The sequence below is a fragment of the Dacryopinax primogenitus genome, assembly GCF_000292625.1.
Source record: "Dacryopinax primogenitus strain DJM-731 SS1 chromosome Unknown DACRYscaffold_7, whole genome shotgun sequence".
Lineage (NCBI taxonomy): Eukaryota > Fungi > Basidiomycota > Dacrymycetes > Dacrymycetales > Dacrymycetaceae > Dacryopinax > Dacryopinax primogenitus.
In genome coordinates, this window is record NW_024467204.1 from 636820 (window position 1) to 655783 (window position 18964).

An 18964-nucleotide genomic window follows, 5' to 3' on the forward strand; every position below is an offset into this window, starting at 1 on the left:
CAGAGGACGCGATGATGTTCAGACACCGCGAATAGGAAGTCCGGCGATCACGGACAACGTCCTCCATAATGCCGTGGGCTCGGAATTTCAGATGCTGAATGAAAGCTTTCCTGATCTCATCGTTCTGGAATGAGGTTTCAAATGCATTTGCAAGCTCTATAGTTTTCGATCAGTTCCGTGTCCATCAACTTTCAAGTCTAGCACCATACCAGTTTTAATCTCTGGGCTATACAGCGGTCAGAACGAGAATGTTTGGTTTTGAGAGTACTCACGTCATGGACTCCCTGTTTTTAGACCATCAGAACACACAGGCAGCTCGGGGAGCCGACAAAGGACTTACCGTGCCCTTCTCAGGCGCGTCTCATCTTTACAAAACTCTGCGACAATGAAGGCTTCCCCAACGGTGGTTACTGACGGTGAAATATACTGGATGGAGATTGAACTCACGGTGTTGAATCGCTGCGATGACATCATCGGCCTTAGGTTCTGCTTTCGATTGGAAGAATGTCTTCAGCATGAATTCTTTCCATTTTTGACCGGCGGCACTTGCGTTAATGGAATCAATCGGTGAGGCTTGAAACTCGCCACGAGATTTCAGGAATGACTGGGCGTTGAATTTCGTGGCAGATGCCTGTAGTGTGCTGTAGATGCCGTAGTAGCATGCGGTCAGGAATCTGTCCAACACACGCATCGAACTGTATGCTTTCAAATCGTCGGACAACATGGCAACGATCTCTTCGCGTATGTCTTCATTGGTCAAGAACTCGTTCAGACGTGAAGACATGGTGGATCAGTCTGAGGAATGGATTCAGATTCGGACGGAGCGTTGTGTATATCTGACACCACTTTCATATGTTTCCGTTTTCTTCCGTGAAGACCATGAGGAGGGCACGTGTTGAAGTTATTAATAATTCAGTCACCACCCAGACGCTGCACGACAACCTCCTTCCTTTGACGCCCTCTAATACGCGTTAAACAAAGTATCTCCGATGTACTGTCTGTACTTCTAGACCCCCGGATGAGGTAGAAGTGCGCAGAATCTGGCGCATGCGGCGTTCAATACAGAGAGCATACGTATTTATATTGGCTGATACAGTGAAGTATCTAGCGCATACCCGCTCCTGTCATCCCTCCACACGGGCAGCACTGGTACGTCTTCAGTCAATCAGAGAGAGACGGACATCTACGGAATACGATCGCCCCACGGATGACAGCCGTCCTCTCCAACTGCGGTTGCAAGCTCAGCAGGATCCGGCGGACATTTGGTGTCACCTGGATCCCAGCCCCAACCTCGAATGCTAAAGCCGTTTATAATGTGCAAACGGGCTGATTGACTCTGGAAATGGCAAAGTATGAATGCGTCGAGATCGACATTGATACCTGAGAGGACGACTGTGTAAAGGACCCTCTCAGGAATGCCAAGGATATCATGCTTGAGTCTTCCATCTTGAGCACGGTATGTACCAGTCTCTCCTGGCTTGACATGCCAACAATACTCCGGGAACTAATGGCATCACAGCTGATTGCTGAGGCCTCAAAGGATCGGTCGACTGTCGCGTATTCTTCATTATCGCAGCGCAATTCCGAAGGCGATGCATTCGGATCTGTACGATGGCACCCGCAATCACAAGGGAAGGGGCGCCGGAATACCCCTGAACTTGACGAGCTATGGACTAGCGCCCGCGGCTCCACTATCAGCACTTCACTTCCCGTCAGTGGTGAGCAAGACTTCAGACATCTCATTCAGGGCTTTCAGACGTCTCGGGCACTCGCATTATCGGTCAACTGAACTGTATCCCTTTTGTCTACGTTGGCTTCCCTCTGATATAGTCTCCTTGTCTTCCGCGCCTCGTTGATCAAGTTCATTGTGCCAGCTGCCGAATAAGTCTCTCATTGCGTACCACAACATCGAGACAGAGCTCGAGCACGGGAATGGCTTTATCAAGGTCGCGCGATAACAAGATGTCAGTGAAGCAACGAATGGAGGATGTTCTGCTGAGAGCCGCTGGAATACGTGAGTTATCCAATTTATTTAGACATCTCTGTTGCTGACTGACACTTCGACCAGCAGGTCGAAACTTATGAGAAAGATTGGCAGGCCCTTGGATACAAAGTGCAATTCGTCACCACTGGTGTTCTGAACAGTATACCGCCAAATATCGAACTTGATGAAGTGTCACGCAGAACCCTTGATTCACTCCAGAAGTTCGTCAGCATGCTTTTTTTTATTACCTGTTTTTCACTAAGTATTTGCTAGTGTCGTCAGAGAAGCAGAAGAATTGTCGGAAAGGAGAAAAAGAAGCACACGTTGGCAAAGATGGTGAGGGTTGATGACGGGACTGCCAAGCGTCTGAAAGAGGGCTTGAATGAGAAGCTGGACCAGTTCATGGTACGAGCTTGTATTATGTTCTGACGGACAAGGTCTGAAACTCCTTGGTATTCAGGCAGCAAGAATAGTTGCCTCCATGTCCCTGGTATGCCGTCAGCAATGTGTCTGCGAGATGCGTACAGTTCTGTGCAATGGCAGGAACATCAAAGTAGTATGATTGGGCAACAAAAGTAGCTGTTCATTGTGGATTACATTCACCACTGTGTTGAACTTGTTTTTCTAGAATGCCGAAGCTGCCCTTCTTGGACCTGCCTCCGAAGCCACTGCCATTCTGTGGCAGAGAAGCGCTAGTCGAATCGATTGTATTTCGCCTGTTGCACGATAGAAGCTGCCGTATCCCACTCCTTGGCCCTGGAGGTATTGGAAAGACTGCAGTTGCGGCAGCAATCATCAATGACCAGCGAATTCAGGAGAAATATGGCACAGACATTCTGTTCGTCAAGTGTGAAGGACTTCTATCGGCGGAGGGCATTCTCCTGGCTATAACCCCAGCAGTCGGCCTACCACGTAACACGGACTCTGCGCGGAGGACATTGGCGACTTTATCGAATAAACTCCACGTCTTGCTACTATTGGAGAACCTTGAAAACGCGTGGGACTCAGAGGACAAGCTGAACGTCGAAGAGCTCCTCGCCAAGTTGGCGCAGGTCCCCAGTCTTTCCCTCATTGTAACTATGAGAGGCGCAATTCGTCCGAGCGGTGTCGATTGGCCGGGGGACATCCCACTCTCTCCTCTCGATCCGTTGTCATTGGTTGCTTCCCGTGCTCTTTGGAAGCGACTTGCTGGGACAGAAGACGAGAAGCTGGACGAATTGCTTCACATGCTAGACGGGCTACCTTTGGCCATCACCCTGATGGCATATCACGGCCAGCTCACCAGTCCTGCTGAGCTAATTGAGGTGTACGAAGAGAAGAAAACCGCCCTATTTGCCCGTGACCCGCAGCAACGATTGACCAGTGTAGAAGTCTCGGTTCAGTTGTCTATCACTTGCCGCACGATGCGGAGCGAGCCGAACGCATTGAAGCTTCTTTCGCTCCTTTGTCTCCTACCGGATGGCATCCCCGCTGTTGAATTATCGAAGATATTACAATCGATGCACGACACAAGGCGACCGGCGAGGACATTGTTGGCTGTTGCATTGATTCATAATGAAAATAACCGACTTCGCACTCTGTCGCCGATACGGGACTTTGTTCTTTCAAACTATCCGCCAGAAGGATCGCCTCTTACTGAACTTCGCAACTACTTCATGGATATGGCTTCACAGACCAAAAATCTCGTTGGCCGAGGCTCACAGGAAGCTCTGGAGCTCCTATCAACAAACTTTGGAAATATTCGTTCTGTCCTGTCTGATTTCTGGACGATGAAACCCCCCAAAGAAGAGCTCCAGCAGCTGTCGTCTGCCACCCAAGACTTCGGCGAGTTCGCATACCTTAGCGGCTTCGGGGATTGCGTGAGGTTACTCCAGACGGCCAAAACGCATGCTCAGAGCGTAGACGATCGTTTGACTGCGGCCCACTGTACCCAACGCCTTGCAGAGATCTACCATGTTCGAGGGAAAATCAACGAAATGGTCCCACTGTTGGAGGAGGCAAAAACAGGCTTCGAGGCCGCGGATTATGCATTAGGTGCTGCCCAATGCTTGATGCGCATGGGCGATGTTCACCGAGCGCGAACAAGATACGACGACGCTATCGTGACCTTGCAGCAGGCCAAGTCAGCATTCGACCGCATTGACGATGTTTTGGGCTCCGCACGTTGCGCCGAGCGCATCGGGGATACTCTGGTCTTGCTCTCCCGATATGAAGAAGCCGAAATTTACCTAAAGGAGGCCAAGACAAGGCTAGAGAGCATAAATGATCGACTTGGCATCGCTCAATGCACGCAAAGCATCGGATCCATGTTACTGATACGCTATCAATTGGTACCTGCACTCAAGACATTGGGAGATGCGAAGGCTATGTTCGAGAGCATAGGGCATCGCATGGGCGTAGCACAGTGTATGGAAAGCATCGCCGATGTGTTCATCATGCGTTGCAATTATGCCGAAGCGGTAGAACTTCTCGAGAAGGCCCAAGCCATCTTTTGTGGGATCGCCGATCCGCTTGGCCAAGCTCAGTGCATGCAGGGGCTTGGCGAAGCCTTCATGAAGAATGACCGCTGCGAAGAAGCTCTCAGCAAGTTTGAGATTGCTAAATCGATGTTTACCGCCATTGATCATCCACTTGGAATTGCCCGGACATCCCTGGACCTAGGCGACTTGTTGCGACTGATGGGTGATTATGAAGGAGCTGCAGACAACCTGAAATGTGCTACCCAGATTTATGAAGAAATCAGCGATCCTGTCGGTCATGCCCAGTCCATCCACAGCTTGGGACAATTGTTGTATATGCTCAGTCGATACGATGAAGCTGTCGAGAAGCTGCAGATCGCAAGGTCCGAATACAAGGCAATACAAGATGGTCTCGGTGCTGCACAGTGTTTACGAGACATCGGTGCCGTCCTCCAAATGCAAGATCGATTTGATGAGGCCCTTACGGCATTTGAAGAAGCCCGTATTGGGTTGAGTGCGTTTCAGGAACCTCTTGGATTGCTGGAATGCTTGAAAAGCATTGGAATCGCCCTGTACTCACTCGGCCGATACGATGAGGCAAAAGCAAGGTTCGAAGAAGCCAAGGAAGGCTTCAAAGCCATACATGCCCCTTTGGAAGTCGCATATTGTCACTTAAATGTCGGTTCTGCGCTGTATATGACGGGTCGCAATGAGGAGGCCCGTACGACTGTGCAGGAGGCAAGAAAGTTGTTCGAGGATCATGGAGATAAGGAAGGAGAAGCTCAATGCTTTCAACATGACGGGGATGTGCTTCAAATGCTTCACCGCTACGACGAAGCCATCGATCAGTTTCATCAAGGTCAAGTTCTTTTTCAAAGGGTTGATGGCACGGTCGGGGTTGTCCAATGCATACGGCGCACAGGCGATGTGCTCGCAGCGATGAACCGGTCCGAAGATGCACTCCGAAAGTATGAGAAGGCCTCCGGTATTGCGCAGAGTTTTAAAGAACCTCTTGAGTCGGCCAAATGTACTCAAGGCACTGGGGATATGCTGTATTTGCTCAGGTGTTTTGACGAAGCCTTCCCCAAGCTGGAAGAAGCAGGGACGTCTTTCAGAATTAATAAGAATCAGCCGGAAGCTGCGTAATGCATAAAGAAATCCGGTGAAGCACTCCTCGGCTTATGTAGATTCGAAGAGTCGGCTGCAAAATTGGAGGAGGCGAGATCCATGTTCGAGCAAATTGAAGATCGATTGTCAGAGGCGCAGTGTGAACATGAGTGTGCCATGGCGCTTTACGCCATGGACCGATATGAGGAAGCCATCCAGCGCTTGAACGCCGGAATGGCGAAGTACATTACTCTTGGAGAACAACAAGGCGTGAGCCAGTGCCTGCGTGATCTGGGCAGCGTGTGTGGCATACGACATCAATACACTGAAGCGATCACGCAACTAGAGGAAGCAAGGAAGATGTTCGAAGCGGCAGACGATCGTCAAGGTACAGCAGAATGCATTCAAGGTATCGGCGCAGTGCTATCCCTGCAGGGTCGGTACGAAGACGTGCTGGCAAAATTCGAAGACGCAAAGAGGATGATTGAACTCACCAACGATCAAGGGGATCTTGGCAGGTGTTTGCAATGCATGGGAGATGTTCTTGTATGCCTTGGTCGATACGACGAAGCGAACACTATACTGGATGAAGGAAGAAGCATGCTTGAAGAGTGGAAGGATTCACAAAGTGTGGCATACGCCGATATAAGCATCGGCAGACTCCGACATAAACAGGGACGGACCAAGGATTCAATAATCTCTTTGCGGAAAGCAGAGCAGACTTTCCGAGTGATCGGGGATCGCAGGGGTTTAGCGGAGTGCAGCGAATCACTGGGCTGTTCCCTGGATGCGATGGAGGAACATGTCCAGGCAGAGGTTGCTTTGGGTCAAGCAGTCGATATTTTCAGCACGATTGGGGTAGTCGAGGACGCTGATCGCTGCCGTGCTTTATTGGAAAAGCTGAAGAGAGGAAAGTCTCTAGTAGCAAGTACTCCAGACTAACGAAACGTATGGCGGCGTACGGTCGAAATGAGGAATGGGAGGCCTATGCTCTGGGGGAGACGTTGAATCTGGCGGTGAGGATCCCTCGTATATGTCGTGGGAAATGGACGATTTGACTTTCGGACTAGGTTCGTATACAGTATTGAGAATCATGGATGAAGAATGAACGACGTCCCATGTGCCTGGAGACACCTGCATTAGGCCCACTGCCCGTGCCGCCTGCTCTGTCAGAGATCAGTCGATATGACAGAATTCGAGGAAAGGGAAAATGTTATTCTGTGGGTGGGTGCTCAGTCCATCACTTGAGTCTTTATGGGCATCTGGATATGGGACCAGATTGACCCGTTGGAAAACGCCAAACAGGGCCAGTATGCATGGGAACCATTGAGGCCGGATGGCGGTCCAATCTGGTAGGAGCGAGGGGCAGGCGAAATTGAGGTGACGAATTAGGGGATGAAAATCCGCGTGCTTAAAATAGCAGATGCAGACTGAACAAGTCAGGATGAAGAAGCAGATTGCATTCCAAAAAAAATACCGAAGCAAGACACGTCCTATTATCTGCTTCGGGCCACCTCCCTCTGACGCTTGCTATCCTCTTCCCGCTCATAAGCTTCCAGCCTTGCCACTTGCCTAAATACACGTTAAGAAGCACTCAAAGAGGAGAAAGGAGAGAACCCACTTGTCACGCATCGCCTGCTGCCACCTCTGCCACCTAGCTGTCTCATGTACCCCAAACCCGAAAATCATGGGCTTATACTGAGTCATCTTCAAAGCAGCCGCCGCAGTGCTGACTGTCCCCACGGAAGTAGGAGCCGGAGGTGGCGGCGGCGGCTCCCGTGGTGTTGTCGCCTGCGTGCCAACTCCGCTCATCGTGCCAGCATTCGGCGAGTTCTTAGGCGGCACCATATGTGGATAAACCATGAACAGCATGTGAGGGAAGGTAGTACCAAAGTAGGCACCGTCGATGCTCCCATGCCGGGATGACTTGGGCGTGTAGATGTCCTCGCATCGCGGGCAGTAGAGCTTCACCGCTTTTTCGTACGGGACGTCTGTGAGCCCGACGGGGAGGAGAGGCTGCATGTAGCAGAAGGCGCGGGGGCAGCGACCGAAGTCGGATTTCTTGTATTTCTCAAGCTGGGCTCATATGAGCGAGAGAACACAGTGCGATATGGAAGGAGAGACAGGCGTAGCGTACCATCTTAGCTAACCCGCGGGAGGTGACAATCCAGCGTGCATGTATGAGCCCATACAAGAAACGCGCATTCACTTCGATCGTTGCGCGCATCTCATCCTCAATGTCGTCGTCTCCGAGATTGTCGTTGATCAGGTCGAGCGCTTGAGCATAATTTTGTACTTCGGCGTTGAGACCTGTAAGGTTGAATCGGTCGAGGATGTAGTCTTCCTCTACTTCACAGAAGTACTCGTTCCCCTTCGTAGACAGAAACCAAGAGATCCACTACAAAGCAGTCAGAATACTTGACCCTAATATACTGGTGGTTGCGTACAGAGCTAGAGTAATACAGTTAGTACGCATACACGCGTCTAGGTGGCGAGGGCGCACTTTGCATAGTCTGACTCGCTTCCAGATGATATATCATCTACCCCCGCCGACCTTCCCATCATCTGCTGCATCTGCAACGCCGCCATATTTCCTAATGAATGCCAGTTCCTTCAGTGCACGTATGAAGCAAGTCCAAGCAGGAGGAAGGAGAGCAAGTGTGGTGGTTGCGTGCAACTTACAAACGCGATGGACACGAGGAAGGAAGCGCCTTAGACAGGCACAGCCACTAAACCTGTCGCTTCCCCCGCAGTGACATTCCAGTCCAGTCTAAACACTTTCATTTCTCTTAATATTCTACAGCTTTGACGTATATACACTATGGCAGCAGCGGTAGCACGCCCTCCTCCAACATCCTCAGCTCCCATACCGTCCGTAAGACCCGCACCGCTCCCTTCAACCCCGTCGACCTCCTCCGAACCTCAAGAATCCTCAGATCCAGGCGTAGATGTAGGGGTACTAAAGGAATTAGCAAGGACCGGCCTGGTGGAGGCGCTCAATGCCGTCAGTATTGAGCTGAAATGAGATTTGAGTTGAGTTGAAGAATATCTGTGCGTAGGTTCCTGGGGCAAAGACGCTGGTCCTCGACCCGACCCTTGCTGGTCCACTGGGGCTCATAACAGAAGTCTCGCTGCTGAAGGTACGATCTTGATCTCTAACATTATTTGAGTGCTGAACTGGATGTTAGCAACACGGAATTGATAAGATGTTCTGGCTGGAACCGGGTGCTCTGAGCGCAAGCACGCAGAATGTAGTCTATCTTTGCCGACCTCAGATCCGGTGGATGAAGATAATCGCAGGTTCGACCTTCCTGCAATGCTCCCCTTACTAGCGCTAACATGTTCACAGAACAGATCAAACACCACACATCGCTCTCCGAACGACACACCTACAACCTCCTTCTGGTACCCCGGCGGACCGTCCTCTGTGACCGGATACTGGAAGAAGAAGGCGTCTTTGGCGACCTGCATATCTCTGCGCTCAAGCTCGAGTTCATCCCGCTCGAGGAGGACGTGCTATCTTTAGAGCTGGAGGGCACATACAAGGAGATCTTCCTCGTGCGTGTCTAGACCTCGTTCACAGAAATGCGGAAGCTGACTGCTGAACGGTGTAGGACGACGACCACACTTCTCTATACTACAGTGCCCAAGCCCTTATGACGATCCAACAAGCCTTTGGCCTCTTTCCTCGCATCCTAGGAAAAGGCACAGCATCTGCCCGACTATGCTCCCTCCTTCAAAGAATGCGCACTGCCGGGCTTGCGGAAGACCCCACCTCCCCTGCGCTCTCCCTCCCCAGCACGGTCGTGGACTCGTTGGTCATCATTGACCGAGCGACTGATATGATCACCCCACTCTGCACGCAGTTGACGTATCAAGGGCTCATCGACGAGCTTATCGGGATCAAGAACTGTGCGTCTCCCCCTTTCTTCACCCTACAGAGTCAGGTGTTGACAAGAAGCAGCATACGTAGAAGTCGACGCCTCCCTGCTCTCTACAGGCCCTCAGGCTGCCTCGCAATCCGCTACCACACCTTCACTTGGCGCCAACCCCACCGCTCCCCAACAAAAGAAGAAGAAACATCTTCTCGCCGCCTCGAGCGACCCCGTCTTCTCCCAACTACGAGATCTGAACTTTGCCATCGTTGGGTCGAACCTCAACCGACTGGCAAAGAGGCTGAACGAGGACTATGAGGGGAGACATAAAGCGCAGACGGTGGAGCAGTTGAGGGATTTTGTGGGGCGTTTGGGAGGGCTGCAAACGGAGCATCAGGCGCTTAGGTTACGTGAGTTTTCAGTTTGGTGCGATAGGGGGAGTGTTGATGGGGAACAGATACGGGCCTGTCGGAACAGATCGTCCCGATGACTCAGACGGAGGTATTCAACAAATCGTTGGAGATACAGCAGAGTGCGTCTCCAGCGGACTACTTACAGTGCCAGCTAACCGATACCAGATTTGATCGCTGGATACGACGTCAACGCGCAATTTCTCGCTATCGAAGACCTAATCAACCGTTCCGCCCCGCTCCACGTCGCCCTCCGCCTCCTTTGTCTCTTTAGCATCACCGTCGGGGGAATCAAAGCCAAAGCTCTGGAAAGCATGAAACGCGAGATCCTCCAGAGCTACGGATACGAGCACCTCACGCTTCTCTTGCACCTGGAGAAGCTCGGCTTGCTCTGCAAAGCTCCTGGACCACATGTGTCATTACCGGCGTTACGGAAACATCTCAGGTTGCTGGTGGATGATGTCTCTGAACAAACGCCGACAGATATCGCCTATGTCTACTCGGGTTACGCGCCGCTGTCCATAAGGCTCATACAGTGCGTGACGATGAAGCCTGCGGTCGTAGCGGCCGAAATGGGGGAGAAGGCGCTCGCGCCCGCTGGGCTGGAATCGAAGGAAGGGAAGATACCGGGAGTGTTGCCTAGGGCACATGCGATCGTTGGCTGGAAAGGGTTTGAGGAGATCGTCAGGCAAGTACCGGGAGATACGGTTGACGTGGTACAGAAGCCTGAAGGGGACGGGACGGGGAAGGTTGATCGTAAGCTTACTTTCTCGCTCGACGAATGAGGAAAGAGGACTGAAGGTGCACAGTGCTGCCCAAAGGTCACTCCACCACGACCGTAGTGTTCTTCCTCGGCGGTTGCACGTATACCGAGATCGCAGCTCTCAGATGGATGAGTCGTCAAGCCCGAGGTACGTTATCCTTTCCAAGCAGGCTCGTAAGCTGACGGCATATTGGGAAGGTCGGAGATACCTGATTTGCACCACGTCGATCGTTAATGGCTCGACGTTGATCGATAGCTTGTCCGCTGGGGCTTGGAAGCATATATCCGCGTAGTGATACCCCGAACGTAGAGGATACGTTGTAGTATAATATCGGAGGGAGCTCTGCACCGATAAGATGCCGAATCGGACATTTTATATCTAGGTATGAACTGGTTTTTTCTTCGCAAAGGCTAGGGTCTGCTGGATGTGGCCCTATGTGTTCGGCGCTGCAACACAGGCTGGGCGACTAAAGCGAACTGCCCTATCTCTGGGGAACCCGTATTTGACGTCGACCAAGGAGTGCGCATGAGGTGTATTAGTTCTATTCATACAGATCCGCTTCATCTAGTCTATCCCCCCCTGGCCACCGACTCAATCCTTCAACAGCACCCTCAGGGTAAGATTAAACGGCAATGACCCAGCCGTGACCGTCAGCTCGTCCCCATCGTTCACAAGATCGACAAGCTTCTTTTCCAGGTTTGGCCGGGTGGCGCGTTCCAGTTGCGGAGGGGCTTGGAGGTACAAGCTGCGGCCGTTGACGGATAGGGAGGGTTTCTTTGCTTGTCTGTGGAAGGGTGAATATGAAGATAGGGATGGGATAAGACAGAACGCACATATCCTGCCTCTCTTCCAGAGCCTCGATAAGTCTCTCAAGCGTCCATTCCTTCTTTACGGGCATATCGATCGTCTCCCCTCCACAAACGGGACACTCCGGCCTCCTCTCATGTTGAAACGTATACGAATACACGCCCTCCGTGCCAATAAGCATAAAGTAGTTGTCCAGCCTCGGCGCGCAGTTCGTCATCAGCTTGAACGCCTCCGTACAGCAGGAAGCGGCGATCACCGCGTTCGTACTCGCGATCGCGGGGATGATGTTCTTGACGACGCCTTGGGTGAGAGACCAGGTCACGCCTTCGATCTTGAATTCGCGCGCGCGGGTAGAGGCGTGCGTGAAGAGCCACTGGATGTGCTCCGGGTCGTCTGTGTCGAGTTTCTTATCTGTACAAAGTGAGCATGTAAACTCCTCCTTTTAGGGGGAAACGCACCTGGGAAGACTTTGGGCCACTCTAGCACGCTCGCCCATTCGATACAGTGTTCCGGCAGCCTAGGAGTATTCGCGATCGTACAGATGGGGAAGACAGTCTGCTTGTTAAGCATATCCAAGCTGCATTCATAACAGCTCGTGATAGAAGGTAGGATGACCCTCGCCTGGCCTTTGAAACCCTCTGTACCACCGTCAATCATCGGCTTGAGACTCTCCGGCACGTCGGGATCGACCATCGCCACGAGTGTAGCGTTCATCCATCGCCGGGCTTCGACACTGTCCAGCCCGCAGATGACGAGATTGAACTGCATGTAGTAGGACTCGGGCTTATCCTGTATCTTCCCGAAGTAGGGGGTGACTTTGGTGCCCGGAACGCGGGACATGACAAACTCTGCAGCGATGATCGCTTTTGGTTTTCCGACATCTTTCGGTCTTGCGCATGATGAATATAGGTATGCCAAGAGAGGGGAGACGAGAGACGTACCTGAACAGGAACTGTCGGTTAAGGTTGCTGATGTCGATAGTATCCATGTCAATCACATGAATATCCGCAAATCCCATGAGGGCCAAATTCGTCAAGATCTCGCACCCCAGCCCCCCGGCGCCGATGACGAGCACCTTGCTATCTTCGCGTAAGAAGCGCTTGACAGCTTCGCCGCCGACGAAATCGGGGTCGGTGCTGGGGCCCGGATGGTCCAGGAGGGTGTCTACGTGTTGGAATCTGTTGGGCCATGTTGGTGGTGGGAGCGGAGCGGGGAGGGAGATGTCACCCATTGTTGGTTGGTGAGGTGGTGAGTGCGAAGTGTCCAGTAGGCTGTATGCGTTGTGGACGATGAGCGCGTGCGTTGGAGGCTGAAGGGAGCCATGACTGTGACACACGGGAGCAAGCTGAGTCAGCAAGAGAGCACAGCCACTGTTTGGTTTATCATCGATTGTGTTGAAAGGGTTTTCTACCTCTTCTGATGGGCGCCTGTTCTGCACGAGTCTCTCATCATCTCTTGTCAACATGAATGCCGTACTCCCCGTCTCTCGTTATGACTCTTAACATTCTCCAAGCGCATGATCCAGCCATCCCAGATCACGTGTCCGACATCCACGGGAAAGACAATCACCTGATCGTCCCTCTTAAGCCAACCTATCCGGGATCGTCCACCGTGACCTCAGAGTCTCGTGATACATCCCGGCGTTCTCCTTGAGAGGGTATGTAATCCCCCGAGGAGTGACAATCTCGTACTCCGACCACAACACGATAACGTCTGAACAACCACTGTACATTATATATCACGAATCAACACCAACGGTTTACAACGAACGATGCTATCCCACCTCCCCCAACCCCAAGACAAGCACTATCTCTCCCAGCTATCTCACTCCCAAGCGCTCTACACCGCCTCGGGAGACCAACTCTCCAGTATCTCCAGTATCGAATGCACAAAGCGGATGGGGGACGTGCTCGCCTCCCAAGGTCGATATCAAGAGGCGCTGGTGAAACTCGAAGAAGCCAAAGCGGGGTTTGACTCTGTTGGCGAGCGGTCGGGAGCTGCTAGGGCTGAACAGGCACTGGGGGAGGTGCTGTGTTCTCTCGAGCAGTGGGATGACGCTTTGAATATCCTGCAGCAGGCGAGAGGGGAGTTCGCTGCCCTTGAAGAACATCTGGGGCATGCGCAGTGTTCCCGCGCTGCTGGAGAGGCACTGAACAAGCTGGGAAGGGAGGGAGAAGCACTAGCTTTGTTACGCGAGGCAGGTGCAGAGTTCCACCAAGTTGGAGATAGACTTGGCGCTGCAGAATGCGGACTTGGAGTGGGAGCGGCGTTGAGCAAGTTGGGGCAGTATGATGCTGCTACCGAAGTACTCAGCAAGGCCAAAACGGACTTCACAGCCTTGACCCATGTTCGGGGAGCAGCGGAATGCGAGTTCCTACTTGCGAGGATCGCGAAGGAAGTTGGGTTGGCAGATGTCGCGGAGATGAGGTTTGTACAGGCATTGGGCATGTTTGAAGATGTGGGTGAGGAGGGCAGGATCGATGAGTGTCGCAAGGAACTGGATGGGTTGAGGCATGTTCATGGAGAGGAGGAACATCATCCGCATGGGAAGCGATACGTCTGTTAAAATTATTACGATTTTGTATGTTACGACTGTATGAACGACTGTATGATAGCACATTTGTATCTTACCACCACTAATTCAGAATTGACCGTGTCACAGCCTCTGCACCACTCCAAGGAATGGGTATGAGCACAGTTGACGGACTTGGATGGGATAGAAGATAGGTCAATGTTAATGTTGAGGTGTAAGGCGCACAGGGACGGTCCACCGTCAAGTGGCCCCTCAGGACAGGACAAAGTGTGCGAATAACCAGGCACGCCTAATTAGTTTCCCGGGAAGGCACGGCACAGACAACTCCCGTCGCATCAAGCAGATGCCGGATAACAGAGCATGAATGGCATTGGTCCACCCTGCACAAAGGGTCCAGAGGGCGGGTCACATGGCCTCGACGCTCCTCTACGAAGCAGCCCGCAAATGAATTGAAGGATTCGTTGTTCCCTCGGGAAAATTCACGATGTACGAGGACGATGGGGAAGCGAAGGGGTGGTGTTGCATCCGTGCCTGATGAATGGTTAGCATAACGTGCGTCGTGATACATGGACGGCCGCTGGCGTACGCGGCTTAATCCTCATCTCGTTGTTTCGCACTGCTCTACTCTAATCGGCGAGTCTCGTACGTTGTTCAGGAGGTGATAGTTCAGTGTTTCCGTAACTTCCTAGTACTAGTGACCGTTCTACCTTTGCAGATGTAAGATGACCAGATCAAGGTAACGAGCGTCAAGAAAAGAAATGAGACGCTGGACAGAGTCTGTATCACGTGCTGTAAATCTTGGGACGCGCCTGGCGCGACACATCACGTGATTGATATCAAAGAAGCCGTGGGATGACAGGCCGTTGACCCCGGTATGATGCTTCTTCCTGGACTGTCATTGTACCGAAGTCTGATCAGGTGCTCTGCTCCTCCTAGTCAAGTCAATGCGGGGAAGTCCGCAAGCTCTTCTTTTCCTCAGCTCCGTATGGAATGACAATGCCACATCGTTATAATTCTCTGTAACATGCTTATAATGTGCCGCAATGTTGGGCATGTCATGCCATTACGAGATCAAGGATGCAGCGTCTCATCCTCTTCGTCTCTCTGTTCTTGGGTGCATGGGCGGGGGGGCGGCCCCGCCTCAAGCCAATCGCCCTAGATTTTCCTGGCCAAATACCAATAACCTGCTCATCTTTGGCGATTCATACTCCTTCGTGCAAGGCACGCGCGGACATGCGAACTACAGCTTCATAGGCAACGCGTCCCATGTTGCCTTGACGCCCGAAGAGCTGTTAACGGACGAGATCATCCCTAGGAACGTGCGTATTCCCCTCTTCTTTGCGTCGCAATCTAATCCTGGGTCTGGGATGCAGACCAGCTCAGACGGGTCAAACTGGGCCGAATTTCTCACTGGGTGCTACTCCGGCCTCCCTAAGAACTGCCCTCGTAAACTCTGGGACTTCGCCTTCGCAGGAGCGGACATCACCCGCGCCCTTCTAGCGCCCCACCATCCCTTCACGCTCCAGATGGTGGATTCCGTAGGACAATGGGCAAAGTATGCGGCCCGCGTGCTGGACTTGGGAGGCGAGCACACACTTGTTGCGTGGTGGATTGGGTAAGTGGGAAAGAGCTGCCCCTGCACGAGCTAAACCAAAGTAGAATAAACGACACAGGGGACAGTGCCGGTTTTACCAACGTCTGTTCCACTCCCTCCCACTCATCCACATGCTCACAAGCACACTGTAGATCACAGACTGGCGCGCTTACTGGGAAGAAGAGATGCAGTACTACTTCCGCGCTGTCTCCCTCGTCCATTCCCACGGGCTCAAGAACCACTTCTTCATCAACGTCCCGCCCGAGGAACGTAGCCCTGCTTGGGTAAACGGGAATCCCGGTGCGCCCACGCTCAAGCAGCATATCGAGCTGTATAACGAGGTGCTCGCTGAGGCGGTGAAGAGTTGGGAAAGGGAGACACCAGGGGTGAATGCCTTCCTGTTCGATGCCCATGGGTGGTGGAACGAGTTGCTGAACAATTACGGGCAGTATGGGTTCGAGAACATTACTGGGCGCGTTGTGCTTCCCCTTATAGTTGTGCGCGCTGACGGGAAGCAGACACTGCCAATGCACAGACGACACGTACTTTTGGTACAACACCGGCCATCCCGATGAGAAAGTTCACAAGCTTTTGGCTGGAGAGATGGATCGCCAGCTGCTCGGGTGGAGCGAATAGCACCTGTATGAGGGCGTCATTCTAGCAGTAAACGAGGCGTGAATTATATATACAGCGTATTCTATCGTCTCGTGCTCAGACAAGTCCAAGTCCATACCCATGCAAGGTATCATCAGTTGCGGCGTGTACTCGACCGTCCATAACTGTCCGACCATCAGCTGGGTATCACAACGCCACCGGCTCCATCTCATAACTCTCACTCTCACTCCCGCTCCTCTCCACGCTCGGGGCCCGCAAACTCGTGCCCGTACCCGGCCCGCTACTCGTGCCCGTCCCGCTACTCGTGCCCGGAATTACACCTGCATTCGACGGGCCAAGAACGGCATACTTGTCGTGGTACGGCGACTGGGAGTCGGAGTTTCCCCGCGGCTTGCGCTGGGTGCCGTCCGCCGAGCTTGAGGGGGCGTTGTTGTACTGCTCTGCCAGTTGCCTGCAGCGGAGTGAGTGGGGTTGCAATAGGAGGAGGAGGTACGCACGTAGCGTAACTGTCCATCAGCACGGCCATGCTGCTCCTGTTGAGCCTATACGCGTTGGGCATCATGCCCTTGCCAAACCTGTATGTGACATGATTCGAGCAAAGCAGGCTGACAACGATCGCTACCAAATGCAATGGGACGAGAGCAAAGGCGACTGTGTACCAGTTCTGCAGAGTGTTGCGCTCGAATCTCAGTATTCTGGCTTTACACCCCGGCAGGAGAGAGCGAGCATAACATGTCGAGCTGGTAGATGCTTCTACGAAAGGAGAGTAGTACCCGCAGCAAGTGAGCTGATTCTGAATGCGGAGCCTTCCGGAAACCCCGATTTCGCGCGACCAGAGGGAGTTAATCTTCCCCTCTAGGTTGAAGGTGCGGCGTTTGTACGTCACGTACCCTGGGGCGCAGAGGAATGCGAAGGAGATCCAGAGGAGGAGGCAGTAGACCCCTAGGAAGGCGCGGTTGTTGAGCAGGATACCGGACCAGCCGATGAGGGACGTAAGCAGGCCTAGAGAGGCCGCAACGGTGCTTATTACTAGTTCGGGGTGGTTCGCTGTGCGCACCACGTCTGCTGAAGGGAGAGTGTTGAACCAGGTGAGGATGAGGAAAACGAGTGCAGTAAGGGTGTATGCCGTTATCTGCACAGAGCCCGGTGAGAACGGAGTGATGGAGTATAAATAGGACTGGGGACTAACGAAAAAGTTTGTGACGAAAAGCGCCCATTTGAACCGGTTCCACCGGAGGCGCGGCTTAGGTTTGTCCACCTCTTTCTCATCCCATGCATCGTCCTCTTCTCCCTCTCCGGCCATACGACTCTCCTCCTGCGCGAAGGCAGCGCGCCCTCCGCCCCTGGGCCGAGACGCGCTCAGCTCCTTGAGGCCGGACCGACGGCTGCGTAGGCTGTTTCCTGCATAGGGAGCCGAGAACTTTGCGGGTATGTAGTTGAGTGAAAGGCGAGCTGAGGGGTCAGACGGAATAGATGAAGACCTGGAATGGAATTGGATTGACATTGGGCGTGACATTGGGCGTGACATTGGGCGTGTCCCCAAGTTGGTCGCAAATGGAGGAGTTGGAGGAGTGAGAGATGAGGTGGACGTCGATGCATAAGCTGGTCCAGCCGTTGTTGGTGGTGTTGACAGTGATGGCATGGTAGTGAGCGTTGAGTGCATCAGAGAGTGCTGATTCTGACCTCTACATACCTGCTTGTTACTCTTTTGTAACATGTTCCAATTCAACAAATTACAATAGCCACTTTGCTTCCGCATCGGCCATCCCTCTACTGCACCGATCATATAAATACATCTTTAAATACATCTTACTCGCATCCATTCAATCAGTTACCAACTACCGGGCAAGGATGTACAATACCGACCAGGAGCTGTTTCAATACCGTCAGCCCTGCTTCTGGCGGATAAAGATGCAGTGCCTCCTTTTCTTTTCCCATTGCTCATGCGGACGACCATTCTTTCGAACTTGGGCTGTGATTGCTATATGAAGATCTGGGACGTTGCAGGAATTTTAAAGCTCATGCGACGAGGCCTTTTTTTCATCAGTGATACTCTTTTGTTTTGGCTCTATGTTGCGGGATGATCTTAGGATGTGGTTGTCCATCGGTAAACGTGCGTCTACGACCGACACCCGCTTTTTCGGGCGCGCCCATCGCACCACCGCACGATTCTTTTTGTTGCTGGGTATTCTCTTGGCTTCATCCTCCAGCACGCCCATGAACTAGGACTGTGATTGCTGGACGAAGACTTGAGGAATTTGTCAAGCTCAGAAGCCGAGAGACGCACTTTTGAGCTTATCAGGAAAGTCGTATTGTTTGGCTTTCTGCTACCTGTCTAGGTTCTCGATTTCTTGCTTCATCGATGACCGCTATCGTAGAGAGTACCTCTGCTGGCAGAAGACTTGGATAACTTGGGCGTTCACTCGTACTCCGTTCCTTCTTCGGCATGCCACGACTGGAAAGAAGCACGAATCAGCTGACAGCACGTGTAATGACATATTGGAAAACCCCCGACCATCTAAGAAGAGAAGAACTCCCTCAACAGCATTCATCTCTTGTTTCTAATTTTCTTCACAGCGTACTGCTTCTCAGACTATCAATTTGGTGGCAAGTCTCCATCGCCTGCCATCACTCAGGCGCTGACAACTTACGGTTTCTCTTCTCTGCTATCTGATGACGATTTCTCGTGACTCGTCGCTATGGATCCCCTGACATTTGGCTCAAATCTTCTGTATACGGGCGTGCCCGTGCATTCGATGACAATCAGCGCACTAATCTGCCCAATCCTAACGACCAAAGTTCGACACTCCCAGCCT

General features: G+C 52.4%; 10 protein-coding genes across 10 annotated transcripts; 5 read left to right on the top strand and 5 right to left on the bottom strand.

Moving 5' to 3' along the window:
* Window positions 1–156: 156 nt before the first annotated feature.
* Window positions 157–784, bottom strand: DACRYDRAFT_106787 (uncharacterized protein; the record flags this gene model as incomplete). The annotated part of the gene is made up of 4 exons (XM_040768337.1): window positions 157–226; window positions 273–284; window positions 341–392; window positions 448–784. The coding sequence occupies 4 exons, from the start codon at window positions 782–784 to the stop codon at window positions 157–159; spliced, it is 471 nt and encodes a 156-aa protein (XP_040629619.1).
* Window positions 785–2497: 1713 nt separating this feature from the next.
* On the top strand, window positions 2498–5589 carry DACRYDRAFT_115723 (TPR-like protein; the record flags this gene model as incomplete). Its single annotated transcript, XM_040770066.1, has 2 exons — window positions 2498–2553; window positions 2616–5589. The coding sequence occupies exons 1-2, from the start codon at window positions 2543–2545 to the stop codon at window positions 5587–5589; spliced, it is 2985 nt and encodes a 994-aa protein (XP_040629620.1). The 5' UTR covers window positions 2498–2542.
* Window positions 5557–6223, top strand: DACRYDRAFT_21713 (TPR-like protein; the record flags this gene model as incomplete). Its single annotated transcript, XM_040772515.1, has 1 exon — window positions 5557–6223. A coding segment is annotated over exon 1 (470 nt), but the record flags the coding sequence as incomplete, so codon positions are not given.
* An 805-nt stretch (window positions 6224–7028) lies between these two features.
* Window positions 7029–7948, bottom strand: DACRYDRAFT_21714 (uncharacterized protein; the record flags this gene model as incomplete). Its single annotated transcript, XM_040772516.1, has 3 exons — window positions 7029–7122; window positions 7172–7626; window positions 7688–7948. Coding segments are annotated over 3 exons (792 nt in total), but the record flags the coding sequence as incomplete, so codon positions are not given.
* A 423-nt stretch (window positions 7949–8371) lies between these two features.
* DACRYDRAFT_106791 (ATP binding protein) lies at window positions 8372–10891 on the top strand (the record flags this gene model as incomplete). The annotated part of the gene is made up of 10 exons (XM_040768338.1): window positions 8372–8554; window positions 8610–8690; window positions 8739–8850; window positions 8900–9108; window positions 9165–9462; window positions 9515–9835; window positions 9883–9957; window positions 10004–10591; window positions 10645–10746; window positions 10797–10891. The coding sequence occupies 10 exons, from the start codon at window positions 8372–8374 to the stop codon at window positions 10889–10891; spliced, it is 2064 nt and encodes a 687-aa protein (XP_040629623.1).
* Window positions 10892–11116: 225 nt separating this feature from the next.
* On the bottom strand, window positions 11117–12637 carry DACRYDRAFT_78585 (uncharacterized protein; the record flags this gene model as incomplete). Its single annotated transcript, XM_040776351.1, has 4 exons — window positions 11117–11383; window positions 11433–11817; window positions 11865–12295; window positions 12348–12637. 4 exons carry the CDS (start codon window positions 12635–12637, stop codon window positions 11191–11193), a joined length of 1299 nt encoding a protein of 432 aa, XP_040629624.1. The 3' UTR covers window positions 11117–11190.
* A 535-nt stretch (window positions 12638–13172) lies between these two features.
* Window positions 13173–14133, top strand: DACRYDRAFT_99754 (TPR-like protein; the record flags this gene model as incomplete). The annotated part of the gene is made up of 2 exons (XM_040777620.1): window positions 13173–13833; window positions 14052–14133. Exons 1-2 carry the CDS (start codon window positions 13178–13180, stop codon window positions 14131–14133), a joined length of 738 nt encoding a protein of 245 aa, XP_040629625.1. The 5' UTR covers window positions 13173–13177.
* Window positions 14134–15057: 924 nt separating this feature from the next.
* Window positions 15058–16169, top strand: DACRYDRAFT_127577 (uncharacterized protein; the record flags this gene model as incomplete). The annotated part of the gene is made up of 5 exons (XM_040770942.1): window positions 15058–15258; window positions 15313–15554; window positions 15599–15635; window positions 15686–16005; window positions 16052–16169. 5 exons carry the CDS (start codon window positions 15058–15060, stop codon window positions 16167–16169), a joined length of 918 nt encoding a protein of 305 aa, XP_040629825.1.
* On the bottom strand, window positions 16161–17878 carry DACRYDRAFT_21716 (uncharacterized protein). The gene is made up of 3 exons (XM_040772517.1): window positions 17338–17878; window positions 16646–17280; window positions 16161–16599 (listed from the first exon to the last, which is right to left on the bottom strand). The coding sequence occupies exons 1-3, from the start codon at window positions 17788–17790 to the stop codon at window positions 16335–16337; spliced, it is 1353 nt and encodes a 450-aa protein (XP_040629626.1). The 5' UTR covers window positions 17791–17878; the 3' UTR covers window positions 16161–16334.
* A 146-nt stretch (window positions 17879–18024) lies between these two features.
* DACRYDRAFT_21717 (uncharacterized protein) lies at window positions 18025–18755 on the bottom strand. Its single transcript, XM_040772518.1, has one exon. It carries the CDS (start codon window positions 18365–18367, stop codon window positions 18161–18163), a length of 207 nt encoding a protein of 68 aa, XP_040629627.1. The 5' UTR covers window positions 18368–18755; the 3' UTR covers window positions 18025–18160.
* Between the last annotated feature and the right edge of the window lie 209 nt (window positions 18756–18964).

Bases quoted from the DNA above. Each gene is read 5' to 3' on its own strand.
- DACRYDRAFT_21716 (XM_040772517.1), bottom strand. From the start codon at position 17,790: ATGCCATCACTGTCAACACCACCAACAACGGCTGGACCAGCTTATGCA. The intron at 17,281-17,337 runs GTTAGTCCCCAG...GGCTCTGTGCAG, and splicing joins TTTTCGTCACAAACTTTTTC to ATAACGGCATACACCCTTAC. The intron at 16,600-16,645 runs GTGCGTACCTCC...ACTCCGCTGCAG, and splicing joins CTGATGGACAGTTACGCTAC to GCAACTGGCAGAGCAGTACA.
- DACRYDRAFT_21717 (XM_040772518.1), bottom strand. From the start codon at position 18,367: ATGGGCGTGCTGGAGGATGAAGCCAAGAGAATACCCAGCAACAAAAAG.